The sequence below is a fragment of the Muntiacus reevesi genome, chromosome 5, assembly GCF_963930625.1.
Source record: "Muntiacus reevesi chromosome 5, mMunRee1.1, whole genome shotgun sequence".
Classification (NCBI taxonomy): domain Eukaryota; kingdom Metazoa; phylum Chordata; class Mammalia; order Artiodactyla; family Cervidae; genus Muntiacus; species Muntiacus reevesi.
This window is the reverse complement of record NC_089253.1, coordinates 106,230,443-106,246,674: the sequence shown is the minus strand read 5'-3', so window position 1 is coordinate 106,246,674 and position 16,232 is coordinate 106,230,443. Positions and strand designations below refer to the sequence as shown.

Sequence of the window (16,232 nt, the reverse complement as noted above, 5' to 3'; positions counted from 1 at the left end):
TGGAAAATAAAGACATAAGTGTGTGTGCAAGTAAGGTTAAATCTAAATGAGGAAAGGAAGGAAGTTGAAGCGTTCACTCCAGATGATCTATTTCTATTTTCAATTGTATATATACATATGTATATACACACACTGCATTTGTTGTTGTTTAGTCACGAAGTCGAGTCTGACTCCCATGGACTATATAGCCTGCCATTTCTTTCTCCAGGAGATCTTCCTGACTCAGGGATTGAACTCAGGGATTGAACTCATGTCTCTGGCACTGGCAGGTGGATTCTTTACCACTAGCCATCTTGGGAGGCTCAAATATATATATATATTTTCATTATATATTCATTCTTTAAATATATATATTCATTATATATTTTCTTTAAAAATATAAAGGAAAAGGAACTAATACTAAATAATCTTACCTCTTCTGCATTCTCTTCTTTCTTTTCCTTCTCAAGTTTCTTGTCCTCCATGTCTTCTTCAATTTCTTTATGAATTTTTCCTGCTTCAAGCCCACTTAATTTTTTTAGAATATCCTATTAGACACAACAATATTATATTGTAGCTTAGTGGACATATATATTTTTGCAGAAGATTAGCAATATTTCCATTCAAAAATATTTAATGAGCATTAATTTTGTAATTGGGCACTATGCTAGTGATAAGGATACAAGGTTAATAAGAACAGTCCCTGCCTTAAGCAGCTTACAATTTAGTGGACAAGAAAATACTATGGTTACATATAGTCAAAGAGTAGAAGCACCTAAACCAGATCTGGTATTGGGCAGGGGAGAAAGAGAGGGTTCATCAAGCAGGTTTCTTGGAGGACATAATGTCTGTGTTTCCTCTGGAAGGATGGGTCAGGAGAAAAAAAGATGGCACAAGAAAAAAGAAGTGAGTTCCAGACAGATAATGTTATTTGCACATGACTGGCACTAAGAACAAAAGGAGGTCAGTAGAACAAAAACTCAGAAGCAGATGGACAGGAGCACAGTCACAGAGGAAGGACTAGAATATTACGGCAGGGAGATTGGACTTTATCCTGAAGTACCAATAATTTCATTGACCCGTTTTGCATTTCAAAACAATCACTCTAGCAACATGCTGCTGTTGTTCAGTCACTCACTCATGTCTGACTCTTTGTGACCCCCATGGACTGCAGCCCTGTCCTTGACTATTTGGACTGCAGCCCAAGTCCCTGTCCTTGACTATTTCCTAGAGTTTGCTCAAACCCATGTCTATCGAGTTGATGATGCCATCCAACCATCTCACCCTCTGCCACCTCCTTCTCCTTTTGACTTCACTATTTCCAAGCATCAAGGTCTTTTCCAATGAGTCAGCTCTTCACATCAGATACCCAAAGCATTGAAGTTTCAGCTTCAGCATCAGTCTTTCCAGTGAATATTCAGGATTGATTTCCTTTAGGAATGGCTGGTTGATCTCCTTGATGTCTAAAGGACTTTCAAGAGTCTTCTCCAGCACCACAAAACAAAAGCATCTGTCCTTCGGCGCTCAGCTTTCTTTATGATCCAACTCACATCTTTACATAACTACTGGAAAAACTATGGCTTTGACTGTACAGATTTTTATTGGCAAAGTGATGTCTCTGTGTCTGTTAATTTTGTGGCTGCAGTCACTGTTGGCAGTGATTTTGGAGCCCAAGAGAATATAATCTGTCACTGCTTCCACTTTATCCCCTTCTATTTGCCATGAAGTGATAGAATCATGATCTTAGTTTTTTGAACGCTGAATTTTAAGCCAGTTTTTTCACTCTTGTCTTTAACCCTCATCAAAAGGCTATTTAGTTCCTTTTCACTTTTGGCCATAAGAGTGTTATCATTTGCATATCTGAGGTTGTTGATATTTCTCCTGGCAATCTTGATTTCAGCTTGTCATTCATCTACCCTGGCATTTCGCATGATGTACTCTGCACAGAAGTTAAATAAGCAGGGTGACAATATATAGCCTTGTCATACTCCTTTCCCAACTTGGAAACAGTCAGTTGTTCCATGTCCGATTTTAACTGTTGCTTCTTGACCTGCATACAGATTTCTCAAGAGACAGTTAGGTGGTCTGGTACGCCCATCTCTTAAAGAATTTTCCACACATTTGTTGTGATCCACACAGGCAAAGGCTTTAGCATAGTCAATGAAGCAGAAGTTTTTCTGGAACTTCCTTGCTTTCTCCATGATGCAACAGATGTTGGCAATTTGATCTCTGGTTCCTCTCTCTCCCTCTTTGAAACCCAGCATGTATATCTGGAAGTTCCCAGTTCATATACTGCTGAAACCTAGCTTAAAGAATTTTCAGCATAACCTCGCTAGCATGTGAAATGAATGCAATTGTATGATAGTTTGAACATTCTTTGATGTTGTTCTTCTTTGGGATTGGAATGAAAACTGACTTTTTCCAGTTCTGTGGCCACTGTTCAGTTTTTCTAATTTGCTGACATACTGAGTGCAGAACTTTCACGGCATTATCTTTTAGGATTTTAAACAGCTCAGCTGAAGTTCTGTCACCTCCAATAGCTTCGTTCAGAGTAATGCTTCTTACTGCCCACTTGACTTTACACTCCAGGATGTCCAGCTCTAGTTGAGTGACCACATCATTGTAGTTATCTGGGTCATTATGACCGTTCTTACATAGTTCTGTGTATTCTTACCATCTCTTCTTAATCTCTTCTGCTTCTATTAGGTCCTTACTGTTTCTGTCCTCTATCATGCCCATCCTTGCATGAAATGTTCCCTTGAATTCTCCAATTTTCTTGACAAGATCTCTAGTATTTCTCATTCAAATGTTTTCCTCTATTTCTTTGCATTGTTCATTTAAGAAGGCCTTTTAATCTCTCCTTGTTATTCTTTGGAAGTCTGCATTCAGCTGGATACATCTTTCCCCTTCTCCCTTGCTTTTCGCTTCTCTTCTTTCCTCAGCTATTTGTAAAGTCTCCTCAGACAACTACTTTGCCTTATTGCATTTCTTTTTCTTTGGGATGGTTTTGGTCACTGCCTCCTGTACAATTTTACAAACCTCCGTCCATAGTTCTTTAAGCACTCTATCAAATCTAATCCCGTGAGTCTATTCATTATCTCCACTGTATAATCATAAAGGATTTGATTTAGTTCATACCTGAATTACCTAGTGGTTTTCCCTACTTTCTTTAATTTAAGCCTGAATTTTGCTCTACGGAGTTCATGATCTGAGCCACAGTCAGCTCTCTAGGACTTGTTTTTGCTGACTGTATAGAGGTTCTCCATCTTTGGCTGCAACGAACATAATCAATCTGATTTCTGTATTGGCCATCTGGTGATGTCCATGTGTAGAATTGCCTCTTGGGTTGTTGGAAAAGGGTGTTTGCCATGACCAGTGCATCCTCTTGACAAAACTCTGTTACCCTTTGCCATGCTTCATTTTGTACTCCAAGGCCAAACTTGCCTATTATTCCTGGTGTCTCGTGACTTCCTAGTTTTGTATTTCAATCCTCTATGATGAAAAGGACATCTCTTTTTTGGTGTTAGCCCTAGATGGTGTTGTAGGTCTTCAAAGAACTGGTCAACTTCAGCTTCTCCAGCATCAGCGGTTGGGACATAGACTTGGATTACTGTCATGTTGAATGGTTTGCCTTGGAAACAAACTGAGATCATTCTGTCGTTTACAAGGTTGCACCCAAGTACTGTATTTCAGACTCTTTTGTTGACTATTAGGGCTATTCCATTTCTTCTAAGGGATTCTTGCCCACAGTATTAGCTATAATGGTCATCTAAATTAAATTTGCCCTTTCCTGTCCATTTTCATTCACTGATTCCTAAGAGGTCAATGTTCACTCTTGCCATCTCCTGCTTGACCACATCCAGTTTACCTTGATTCATAGACCTAACATTCCAGTTCCTATGTAATATTGTTCTTTACAGCATTGGACTTTACTTTCACCAGCAGACATATCCAGAACTGAGTGTCATTTCTACTTTGGCCCAGCTGCTTCATTCTTTCTGGAGCTATTAGTAATTGCCCTTTGCTCTTCCCCTGTAGGGTATCTAACACCTTCAGGCCTAGGGGGTTCATCTTCCAGTGTCGTATTTTTTTGCCTCTTTATACTGTTCATGGGGTTCTCAAGGCAAAAATGCTGAAGTGGTTTGAAGTGGTTTCCCTTCTCCAGTGGATCACATTTTGTCAGCACTCTCCACCATGACCTGTCCATCTTGGGTGGCCCTACAAAGCATGGATCACAGTTTCATTGAGTGACCCATGAGGGGCGAAATAAGTAAGTAGCTGAATTTGTGGATGTGAAGTTTAGATTGGAAGGCTGTTGGTTATAGATAAATATTTAACAGTTATCTGCATTTATTTAAAGCCAAGAAAGTAAATTATATTGCCAAAGGAGAACCTGTGAAATGACTAGGGGACAAGGCCTTATTTGGACAGGAACCTAGTCACAAAAAGGGTCAGGGAAGAAAGAGGAGACTGTAGAGGAGGCTAAAAGTTGCCTCAGAAGTGTGAAAGGGTCACAAGGAAAGCCAAAAGTGAAGAGAGAAGGAGTCAACAGTGTTGAATACCTCAGTGGACTCTGCACAAATATTGACTAAAGACTGTCCTTCAGAAGTTTATTGCAGCAATTTATAAAACAAATTTATACATACGTTCAATGCCCACAATAGGAAAATGCAATTGAAAAGCATAATATAAACCATACAAGATATTTTATAGCAATTTTAAATTATGTTATAGCATTATGTACATGGCATAGAAAAATAGTCACAGTATATTAGGATATTTTTCCAAAATGAAAATACTTTTCCTGATAACACACTACTGCTATAAAATATTTGAGCATTACAGAGAAATTAATAATCTCAACCCTCAGAGGTAACAACTTGAATCACTTTGTTGAATATGCTAGTCTGCTTTATCCACATATAAACACATTCATACAAATGAACATACAAATGAACAAAGGAACATAATAAATATATGTTCCTTCATCTGCTTTTCTCAATAACATATCATGGGTGATTCTTATTTCACTATATAATCATCTATTTTATCTGTATGGAATTCTACTACTTGAACATTCCATAATTTATGAAAGTAATTTTCTATTGCTCAGTATTTATATTGTCTCTTATATTTTGTTATAAATAATACTGTAATTAATATTCTTATATAGATATATGCTCAAATTATCAGATAGGCTACATAGTTATATTTAAACTTTAAAAGAAATAAGGGATTGAAACTCTGAAAGATTACAACAATAATCAGATTTGAAAAAGAACCAAATAGAATTTGAACAATTAAATTTCAAACAACAGAAAGCTTTAAGGACAGATTAAACTCTGCTAAAGAGAAAATTAGTGAACTGGAAATTAAGTCAGAAGAAATCATCCAGGATTCAATGCAGGAAGGCAAAGAGATAGAAAATACGAAGAATTAAAAGACACTAGGAACAGATTCCAATATATATCCATTCAGAGTTACAGAAGGAAAGGAAAGAGAAAATACAGTAGAGACAACAATTGAAGAGATGATGACTGAGAATTTTCCAAATCCAGTGAAAGATACCCAGCCAAAGATTCAGAAAACCAAGAGAATCCCAAGTAGAATTTGAAAAGAAAAACTTCATCTACATTTATCAGAAACTGCAAAATGCCAAAGTGAAAAAGAATATCTTAAATGCAGCCAGAGAGAAGAGATTAACTTCAAAAGAATGGACAGCTAGATTTTTATTTATGCCTGTGCTGGGTCTTCCTTGCTACATGGGCTTTTCTCTAGTTTCAGCGACTGGGGGCTCTTCGTTGCAGTGCACAGACTTATTGATGTGGCTTCTCTTGTTGCAGAGCACGGGCTCTAGGGTGTGCAGAGCACAGTCTCAGCAGCTGCGGCACAAAGGCTGAGTTGCTCCGCAGCACGTGGGATCTTCCCATACCAGGGATCAAATCCATGTCTCCTGCATTGGCAGATGTGTTATTTACCACTGAGCCACAAAGGAAGTCTGACAGCTGGATTTTCAATTGTCAGTTTGGTAACAATAAAACCTGGAAAACAGTGGAAACAGTATCTTCTATGTATAGAGAGAAAATCATCCTAGAATTGTATACACAACAACAACAAAAAATTAAGAATGAGGGTGAAAAAAAGACATTTTCAGACAACCAAAAATTAAGTTTGCCTTCAGTAGGTCCTCACTAATGAAAATTCTAAAGCTTAAGGCAGAAGGAAAGAGAAGAATAATTCAATGCAATTAGACAAGAAAAAGCAAGTAAAGGCGTAATAATTGGGGGGGAGGGAAGAGGTAACTATTTCTATGCGTAGGTGGTTTAATTGAATATCTGGAGAACCCAAAAGAATTTATTGAAAAACTATTTAAATAATAAGATAATTTAGTAGAGTCACCATACAAAAAATTAAAATACAGAAATCAGTAATATATACACAGTTACCAATTAGAAGGTATAATGGAAAAGAAGTTTCCATTTAAAATATCAAAAAATAAAATATTCAAGCCTACCTTACAAGAAAAGTGCAAAATGAGAAAACGATAAAACATTATTAAAAGGCATACAGGTGGACATCCTATCAGCCATATTCTTCATAGGACTACTCAACAGCATAAATGTGTGTTCTAAGTTAGTATATAAATTTAATATCACCTGAGTTAAGAATCATATATTTTCTAGAGGAAGATTACATAGAAGAATAAATAAAAAAGAATAGCCATCAAACATCCCAAAAAGATTAGTGAAGAAGTGTTGGCCCTACCAAATATAAAAATGTATCATAAGGCCTCAATAATTAAAAGACTGTGGTGATGAATGAATAGACAAATTAATATAAAATAATAGAAAACCTAGACACAGACTTAGGTTGAATATAGCTAGTTTCAAATGTTAGAAATACCATAATATAGAATAGTGGGAAATACTACAATGTGGAGGACATATCAGCCTTTTCATATAAACTCAAAGACTGAACTAGGACCAGAAGGTAGGAAAAAAGCTACAAGAAAATGTCTTATCATTTTGTTCAATAAAAGAATAATGTTCTAATAGTCACTGCTCACCAAAAACAAATGGACTAACTCTGAAAGTTCTCTATCACTTCAGGCACTCAAATATAGGCCTAATGATCAGCTGTGTAGGTGTTACACTAAGATTCATGCATCTGAAGGTTGGTTGAATTCAACGACCTTTAAAATCCTTTCTGTTCTTAAGTCTTTGTGATTATGTTTAGGTCTTGAATTTTTTCCTAGATCAGAAGTGCAGCCAAGATCATATCTATGGTACTTCATTAAGTTTCTAAAACTGTATTGTAATTTAAGATGTATAATGTTAATGAAATCACTCAGTGGTTAATTCAAAATAATTCTGGCCAAGATCTGGGCAGCAAAGAAAAAACAAGAATTTGTTAAGGGTGTACAACTTAAAAAGGTGGTGTTTTTTCAGTGTTTAAATGTAAAATAAGGAGTTCGCTGGTAGTCTAGTGGTTATGATTCAGAGCTTTCATTGTTGTGGCCCAGGTTCAACCCCTGGTTGGGGAACTCCCACAAGCCACATAGTAGAGCCAAAATTTAAAAAAAAAAAAAAAATTAAATAAATGTAAAACAGAAGTCCTGCAAGTGTATAGACAGAAACTTCCTTCTTAGATCCAAGAGCATTGACACATATGCCAAGATCACACCTGTATAGTTTATGGCTCCAATAGCAACAGGAGCTTCTTCAGGCTTTGCTGGAGATGAACTCCATCAAACGGACTGAAGTAAAAATAAACATTTGTGACTGCCATTGTGTGCTTAGTCACTCACTTGTGTCTGACTCTTTGCAACCTGATGGATGGAGCCTGCCAGGTTCCTCTGTCCATGGGGATTCTCCAGACAACAATACTGGAGTGGGTTGCCATGTCCTCCTCCAGGGGCTCTTCCCAACCCAGGGATTGAACCCAGGTCTTCTGCATTGCAGGTGCATTGCAGGATTCATTGCAGGATTCTTTCATTGCAGGATTCTTTACCATCTGAGCCACCAGGGAAGCCATTAGGTACATGATATTCATTGACTCAGGATCCTCAGTTAACAGGTGGTTAAAACTATAGGATTAACATAGCAATGTGGAGAGTGTTGAATGAGAGGGAAAATAAGCCAAGGAAAGAATATCAACGTTTAAGAGGCAGGCAGAAATGGAAGACTACAGGAAGGGGTATGAAAAGAAAGAAATAGGAGAATTTTTGTCTTGCAAAGAGAGATGACCAAAAAAGTGAATGGTTAACAGGATCAAATACTACAGAGAAGTCAGGTTAAATATGGGCTTGGAGACACCTGGATCTGACAATAAGATCACTGGGGGACTTTACATTGTTTTAAGAAAAGTGATTGTAAAAAAAAGAAAAAGAAAAGAAAAGTGATTGTGCTAGGAAGAAGGGAAAGAAGTAGCAAAGGAGGAGAGAAAAATCAAGGGACATATTTTTTCAGATGGGAGGGAGACCGTGACTATAGATTGCTAACACATTAATAAAATGGAATCATTAGAGAGGAAGGCATTAAATATACTACAGAAAGAAGACAATGCACATGAGATCAAGCACCCAAAGGAAGATATAACCTTGGATGGGAGGACAGAGACTCAGTGGAGAAGGAGGGGTGTGGGCAGAAGTAGAAAAGTCTGAGGATGCGCCTCAGCAAGTGGCGGGGCAGCTCCCCGCTGTAATACGTTGTTCTGCGCTCAGTCGTGTCCCACTCTTTGTGACCCTGTGGACTATAGCCTGTCAGGCTCCTCAGTCCATGGGATTTTCCAGGCAAGAGTACTGGACTGGGTTGCCATATCCTAGGAGGCAAAATCACCCTCCAAGAAAGTGAAGAGAGATGTTTGGGTGAGGACTCTCTTCTTTAGAAGAGAGAAGAGCAGCCAGTGCTCTTGGTTAGAACCCAAATTCTCAGAGAGTAAATGAATGAGGGTTCAAAACATTGGTTGGAAAAAGTCAAGGCACTCTTATCTACTGAGATACAGGAAGAGTGTGAATGATGACCAGTGCTAATGCATGGCAAATACCTCTTCTCCAAGTAGCTGCCGTTTTTCTTCATGTGTCAGTAACTTTATTTTTCTGCCTTTGAGGCCAGAAAGGAGGTGAGAGGACGTGGTGATCCAATCATAACATTCTTTCTGAGAAGAGACAAAAGATAATCACTAAACAGAAAAAATCAGATTATACCAACTCATTTATTCACTTACTCCTACTGAGGAACTGCTAAGAGTAATTCCTTTAAATATAACTCCACTCAATTAACTTTGCATCAGCTCAGTTCAAAGATTTGTGCAGAAGTGATTTTCTATTAATATAGACCTAAATCATATCATCTCTTATCAACAGGGTTTGGGATCTGGGTTGAAGTGGGACAAGTAGTGAAGTGCTATAAAACTAGAGGCAGAAAGTTTGTTGGATTTACTAAGGTCTAATGACTTGTCCCAATAAATGTTATGCAACTGACCAGGGTCAATTACAATTATATGACAATAACAGCAGCAAACACTTATGTAGCACTCTGTTCTATGCATTGTACATTACTAACTCATTTGATCCTCATTATGAGACTATTACTATCCTCATTTTTTAAGATGAGGAAACTGAGGAATAGAGCAGTTAAATATCTCACTCAAGGTCACATATATATTTATGTACTGTGTTTAGATTCTAATCCAGGTGGCCAGGGCTCTTAACCATTACAAAAATATTACTTCTCCTGCCCCCAAAAAAGACTTGAATAGACTTGAAGCACTTTTTTAGAAAAGGAGCTCATCTCTTATCAAGATAACACGATTGGTCCCCCAACAGGTCTTATTCCCTCAAAGGGAACAGAAAAACTACCTTTACTAAGATCACCTACCACTAAGCTTTGGACTCAGTGTTTAAAAGATGCATTATTCCTTATTAGTGAGAAAAAGCAGAGGGAACTAGGAAGCATTATTTTCTCTGGGGAAGGGGATTTGGTCATTCACACCATCAAAAAAAAACAAATATAGTACCATGTGGGGAAATAATCCCCCACTTCAGGTCCTCGAAGCAAACCATAAAAAGCAGTAATATGAAAAAAAAAAAAGCAGTACTATGTCTCATATTTTTCTCATGATTAAACTTTTATTGTGGAATTATTGTGAAAAATCAGAGCCAAAAAATTTTTAAATATCTAATCCAAACCCTTGTGTTATAAATAAGGAATAGAAGCCTCTTCAGATAAATAAGTTTACCACAGCTCTGTTACCATCACTGTTTAAATTTTGCATTCAAAGAGTTAGCTCAATGTCTTACTGCATATCAGAAAAGAGGATCAAACAAGGGAGATGAAAGTATTGGGTTCTAATCCTTAGTTCTTCTAATTGCTTGTGGCTTCTTGAGTAAACTCTTAATAGTCTTCATCTATTAAAAACAGATGAAGCTGTTGGTTTACTCTAGATGCCCCCTATGTACTGGGAAGCTGGTAAAACATTTATTGGTGGAGGGGGGATCCCTAATTTGTAGCATTCGTTGAATTCCAAAATATATACTCTCATAGGGCAATTTCAATGGTAGTCATCAAGTTAGTATGTTATCACTGAATGCGGAGTTGGGAAGAGGTCTGCACAGTCAGCTCTTGTGAGTCAGCCTGAGTCTCCATCATACCACTGCCCCTAAAGATCCTTCCAGCCACAAAATTAGATGCATGTTTTAACTTTATCATAACTAGAACAAAAACATTTGTCAATTTTGAAAACAGTAATGACATTTTAAAAGTTTTAGTTCTTCAGAGTTAGTTCACCATCCATGAGAAATAAACTATTTTCAGCTGAATTGCATTCTATAAAGCAGATCCTAGTCATTTTCTTACAAACTTCTGAGACATTGAAAATACTGCCATAGAACATCTGGTGGGAAAAATATCACTACGAGTCTTTAAAAGAAAATATTTACTTATTTGGCTGCACAGGGCCTTAGTTGTGGCATGTGGGATCTTTCAATTGTAGCATGTGGAATCTAGTTCCCTGACCAGTGATCAAACCCAGGCTCCAGCATTGGGAGTGTGGAGTCTTAGTCACTGGACCATCAGGGAAGTCCCAATAAGAATTTTTGATAAAAGCTTCATGGCTATCTATAGAATCAAGGAAGTTTTCCTAAAAAACCTTTAACATCACCTTTGATGAGCAAGATGGAGATAGCTCGGTTGCCAATCAATACATGTGAATCTCCTTCCATCAATACTCTGATTCTGATAACATCTGATTCAGGGCTGTTAATTAATGCTTCTGAAGTGAAAAGACTAAAATTCTTGTCTGGGGAGAAGGAGAAGGTCCTAAATGTTAAGCTTATTGTAGAGGATCAAAAAGAAGAGAACAAAAGGCTACAGGAGATAGTCTAATAAGTGGTGGGTCTACAGTAGTAATGTAGTTATTAAGAATCCATCATCTCCAGGTCCCCCCAAAAGGGTAGCAAAGCTGAGATCTCTGAGTTTACCTCCTGGAACACTGCAAGAGGCAACTCTCCAGCACCACTCTTCAAAGTCATACTCTTTTCAGAGGCCCAAATCCTGAAACTGGCAGTAGTATCTTGGGCAACATAAAGGTTACTGTAGCCCAAGGAGGATAGCAGGGTCTTGATAGATTACACAGAGCAAGACAAGAAAAAATGGCATCAATTTCAGCCAGAAGTCAGTTCGAAGGGCACCAGCCCCAAGTCTTCTCGTTTCTATCATGGTAGGTATTTCTTTGGCAGTGAAAGGACTGTTCCTTCCCACGTGTTCTCAGAACTATCAGGTGCTGGTCAGTGAGTGTCTTTCACCAGTCTTGGCCTGCTGAAGTTTATCTCAGAAATCTTTCCAGGTAATCTGCTGATTGCTCAGATTATGAACAAACACCAAGGCATCAGTGACCCTAAATCTAGACGCCTGGCACATTATAGATGATCAACCTAACACACTTGAAAAAAGACATCTATCTGACTTATTCTAGGTTTTCAGCAGCTGCTTCAGCTGTAGTGGACCCAGTGTTGTACTCTGACTGGATGCCAGGACTCTCTGACATAGTGCTTCTAAACAGCGAATGAAAACATAAGCAAGTTTCATTCCCAAGTGAAGCGACTGATATGCACTGAGATCATCTTTTTTTCAGAAATAGGCATAGGGGTAAGAATCCCAAGAACTGAGTCCTCTTGGAAGATGGCAGGCCATCTGGGTGAGGTCCGAATGAATACACCAGGATCAGACTGGAGGTAAATAGGGTCATTAGTTACCACACTGCCTTGATGGTCTTGGGGAACTAGATCATCCCCAACACTTCATGAAGATTTCTCTAGGGGATTATTATGGTAGAGTGGAGTATGAACCATCAGTAAGAGTGATCAAACTCCAGAGGATGCTGACTTAAGAAAGTCTCCTTAAGTCTTTCTGCTCCTGCTCCAGAAACCAGTCCAGCATCATGCAACTCTCACATTTATGAGGAAGAAGCCCAAGAAATATCAGATTGTGGGAAACCATCATTAAGGTCAAATATCAGTCCTTTGGGTTGCAAGATGTTCTTCTTCAGGTACCGGAATGTAGCTGGGGTGTGCTACAAGCCACACAGCATCATAGTATGCCCACACTAGAGAAAGCTTCTCTGGAGAACCATCTTCTACTCTTCACCTTGTAGGATATGCATAAGGCCATATAAGTTCCAGAGTCTGATGTCATAAAGATTCACATACCACACAGGTTGTCCAGGAGACAAGGGGAAGACAGTTGTAGTCAGGATGGGGATGAATTTGAAATGAAGATAACCCTAATGAGAGGGGTTTGTTGCTGTTGCTAAGTCGCTTCAGTCGTGTCCGACTCTGCAACCCCGTAGACGGCAGCCCACCAGCCTCCCCTGTCCCTGGGATTCTCCATGGAGTGGGTTGCCATTTCCTTCTCCAATGCATGAAAGTGAAAAGTGAAAGTGAAGTCACTCAGTTGTGTCTGACTCTTAGTGACCCCATGGACTGCAGCCTACCAGGTTCCTCTGTCCATGGGATTTTCCAGGCAAGAGTATTGGAGTGGGTTGCCATTTCCTTCTCCAGAAATAATATATAATTCTATATAAATTGCTCTATAAAAGAGAGGAGTAAAAAATACTTCCCAACTCATTTTAAGAGGCTAACATTACCCCTAATATCAAAACCAAAAATATTAGAAAACAAAGTAAACTATTAATATATAATCAGTACCTTCAAGAACGTCAATGCAAAAATTCTACACAAAACTTCAACCAACTGAATTTAGTAATATATAAAAAGATAGTACACCATGATGAAGTGGGGTTTATCCCAGGAACGTTAAGGTTCATTTAATACTCAATTCAAAAATCAATCAGGGATTTCTCTGGTGGCCCAATGGTTAAGAATCTGCCTTGCAATGCAGGGAACACGAGTTTGATCTCTGGCCAGAGAACTAAGATCCCACATGCCCATGGGGCAACTAAACCCATGCACCACAACTAGAGGACCCAAGCACTGCAACTACTGACCCTGTATGTCCTAAAGTCTGTGCTTCACAAAAAAAGCCTATGCACTGCAACCAGAGAAAGTCCACACAACACAATGAAGGCCCAGCACAGTCATAAGTAAATAATTAATAAAAAAAACAATCAATGTTAGTTGTCATGTTAAAAGACTAAAAAAGATAACTCATCGACCATCTCAGCAGAGGCAGAAAAAGGATTTGATAAAATCGAACATTCATTCCTGACTCTAAAAAGATTTTTAACAAACATGGAATAAAAATAAAGCTTCCTCAATATGATCAAGGACATATAGGAAAAGCCTACACCTTCCATTATACTTAAAGATGACAGAATAAATACTTTCCCCCTAAACTATAACAAGGATGTCTGTTCTCACCACTTTTACTCAATCTGGTACTAGAGACTCTAGTTAGTGCAAGAAGTCGAGAAAAAGAAATTAAAGGCGTGAAGATTAGAAAAAAAGAAATAAAACTGTCCTTATCTGCAGATGATATAATTATGTACATAGAAAATTCTAAGGAATCTGGAAAAAAAAAACTTCTCAGCAGGGATAAGTGAGTTCAGTAAGGTCATAAGACATGAAATAAATATATTTTAAAAATCATGATACAATGCTCATTGTAGCACTGTGTTCAATAGCCTAGACATGGAAGCAACCTAAATGTCCATCAACAGAGGAATAAAGATATGATACGTATATATATACATATAACGGAATAGTACTCAATCATGAAAAGAATGAATTACTGACATTTGCAACAACATGGATGGACATAGAGATTATCATACTAAGTGAAGTCAGACAGAGAATGATAAATATCATATCACTCATATGTGGAATCTAATTTTTAAAAAATTTTTTAATCATTTTTTTAAATGATACAAATGAACTTTTACAAAACAGAAAGACTTACAGATATCAAAAACAAGGTTATTAAAAAAAAAACAACAAGCTTATGATTACCAAAGGGGAAAACATGGGGGGAAGGGATAAATCAAGAGCTTGGGATGAACATACCCAAACTATTATATACAAGGTAGATAATGAACAAGGACCTCCTATGGAGCACAGGGAACTCTACCCAATATTTTGTGATCACTATAAGAAAAAAGAATCTAAAAAGGAATGAATAGGGACTTCCTGATGGTCCAGTGGATAAGAATCTGCCTGCTAATGCAGGGGACATGGGTTCAGTCCCTGATCTGGGAAGATCTCATGTGTCATGGAGCAACGAAGTCCACGGCACCACAACTGCTGAATCCTGCATGCCTTGTATCTGAGCTCTGCAACAAGAGAAGCCACCACAATGAGAAGCCTGTGCGCTACAAGAAAGAGTAGCTCTTGCTCTCCATGACTAGAGGAAGCTTGTGTGTGCAGCAACAAAGACCCAGCACAGCCAAAGATAAATAAATACCTAAAAAGAATGAATACATGTACATGTATAACTGAATCCCTCTGCTGTACACCTTAAACTAACACAACACTGTAAATCAACTATACACCAATAAAATTAAACTTTTTAAAAACCAGTAATAATCCTGTTACCAAAGAATAATAACAAATTGAAATTACAGAACAATATAATTTGCAACAGTACCAAAATATAAAATACATAGGAATAAACCTTACAAAGACCTATACACTGAAAACTACAAAACGTTGCTGAAAGAAATAAAGAACTTAAGTAAATGAAGAGATATACAATCTTCACAGGCCCAAAGACGCAATACTGTTAGGATATCATTTCTCCACAAATTAATCAACAGATAAAATGTAATCATGAGAAAAATCCCAACAGGTTTCTTTGGAAACATTGATAAGCTAATTCTAAAAACTTCACATATGGAAAGCAAAGGACCTAGAACAGCCTGGGCAATCTTGAAAAAGGACAAATTTGGAGGATTTACATTACTGATCTCAGAATGTTATAAAACTATAGTAATCAAAACAGTTTGATAATGGTGACAATGTTGACACACAGATCAGTAGAACATAGTAGAATATCCAGAATAATATCCATATTTACGATCAGTGTGCTGTGGGTAGTCCCTCAGTCGTGTCTGACTCTTTGGACCCCATGGACTGTAGCCCGCCAGGCTCCTCTGTCCATGGGATTCTCCAGGCAAGAATACTGGAGTGGGCTGCTGTGCCCTCCAGATTTTTAAAAAAGATGAAAAGGCTTCTGAATAGAGAGAGGGTAGTTTTTTCAACACATGATGCTAAACAACTGGATATCCAAACGCCAAAATGTGAACTTCAACCCATATCTGGCACCAGAAAAGAAAAAAATGGGTCACTCAAAATGGGTCACAGATCTGGACCCACAAAGCTTAAAACTATAAATCTTCAGATGTTACTATACAAAATTTTTCTTAGATAACAATACCAAAAGAAGACCCATAAAAGAAAAAAAAAATGATAGATTGAATTTCATCAGTTAAGAAATTCCCCTTTTTGAAAGACATTGTTAAGAGAAGAAAAGGAAGTCACAGACTGAGAGAAAGTATTTCTAAATCACACATCCAATAAAGGACTTTTATCCAGAATATACAAAGTACTTTCAAATTCAATGATAACAAAACAAACCAATAATAAAAGGCCAAAGATTTGAGCAGATATTTCGTCTTTTTTCCATGAACAGTTTATTAATTTTATTTCACTTGTAATAACTTAAACATATCAAGTACCTAGTAACCAAATTATAAAACAATTGTATTTCTTTTTTTTTTTTAGCATTTTTCCAGTTTTACTG

The 16,232-nt window shown here is 37.6% G+C and overlaps 1 protein-coding gene across 1 annotated transcript in view; it reads right to left on the bottom strand.

The window, feature by feature from the left end:
- Nucleotides 1-16,232, bottom strand: part of AXDND1 (axonemal dynein light chain domain containing 1) — a 71,257-nt gene that overhangs the window by 11,743 nt on the left and 43,282 nt on the right. The window contains exons 20-21 of the mRNA XM_065937172.1: nucleotides 9,025-9,135; nucleotides 414-527 (exon numbers count right to left, since the gene is read on the bottom strand). Coding sequence (XP_065793244.1) covers nucleotides 414-527; nucleotides 9,025-9,135 — 225 coding nt within the window. The remainder of the gene's footprint in view (nucleotides 1-413; nucleotides 528-9,024; nucleotides 9,136-16,232) is intronic.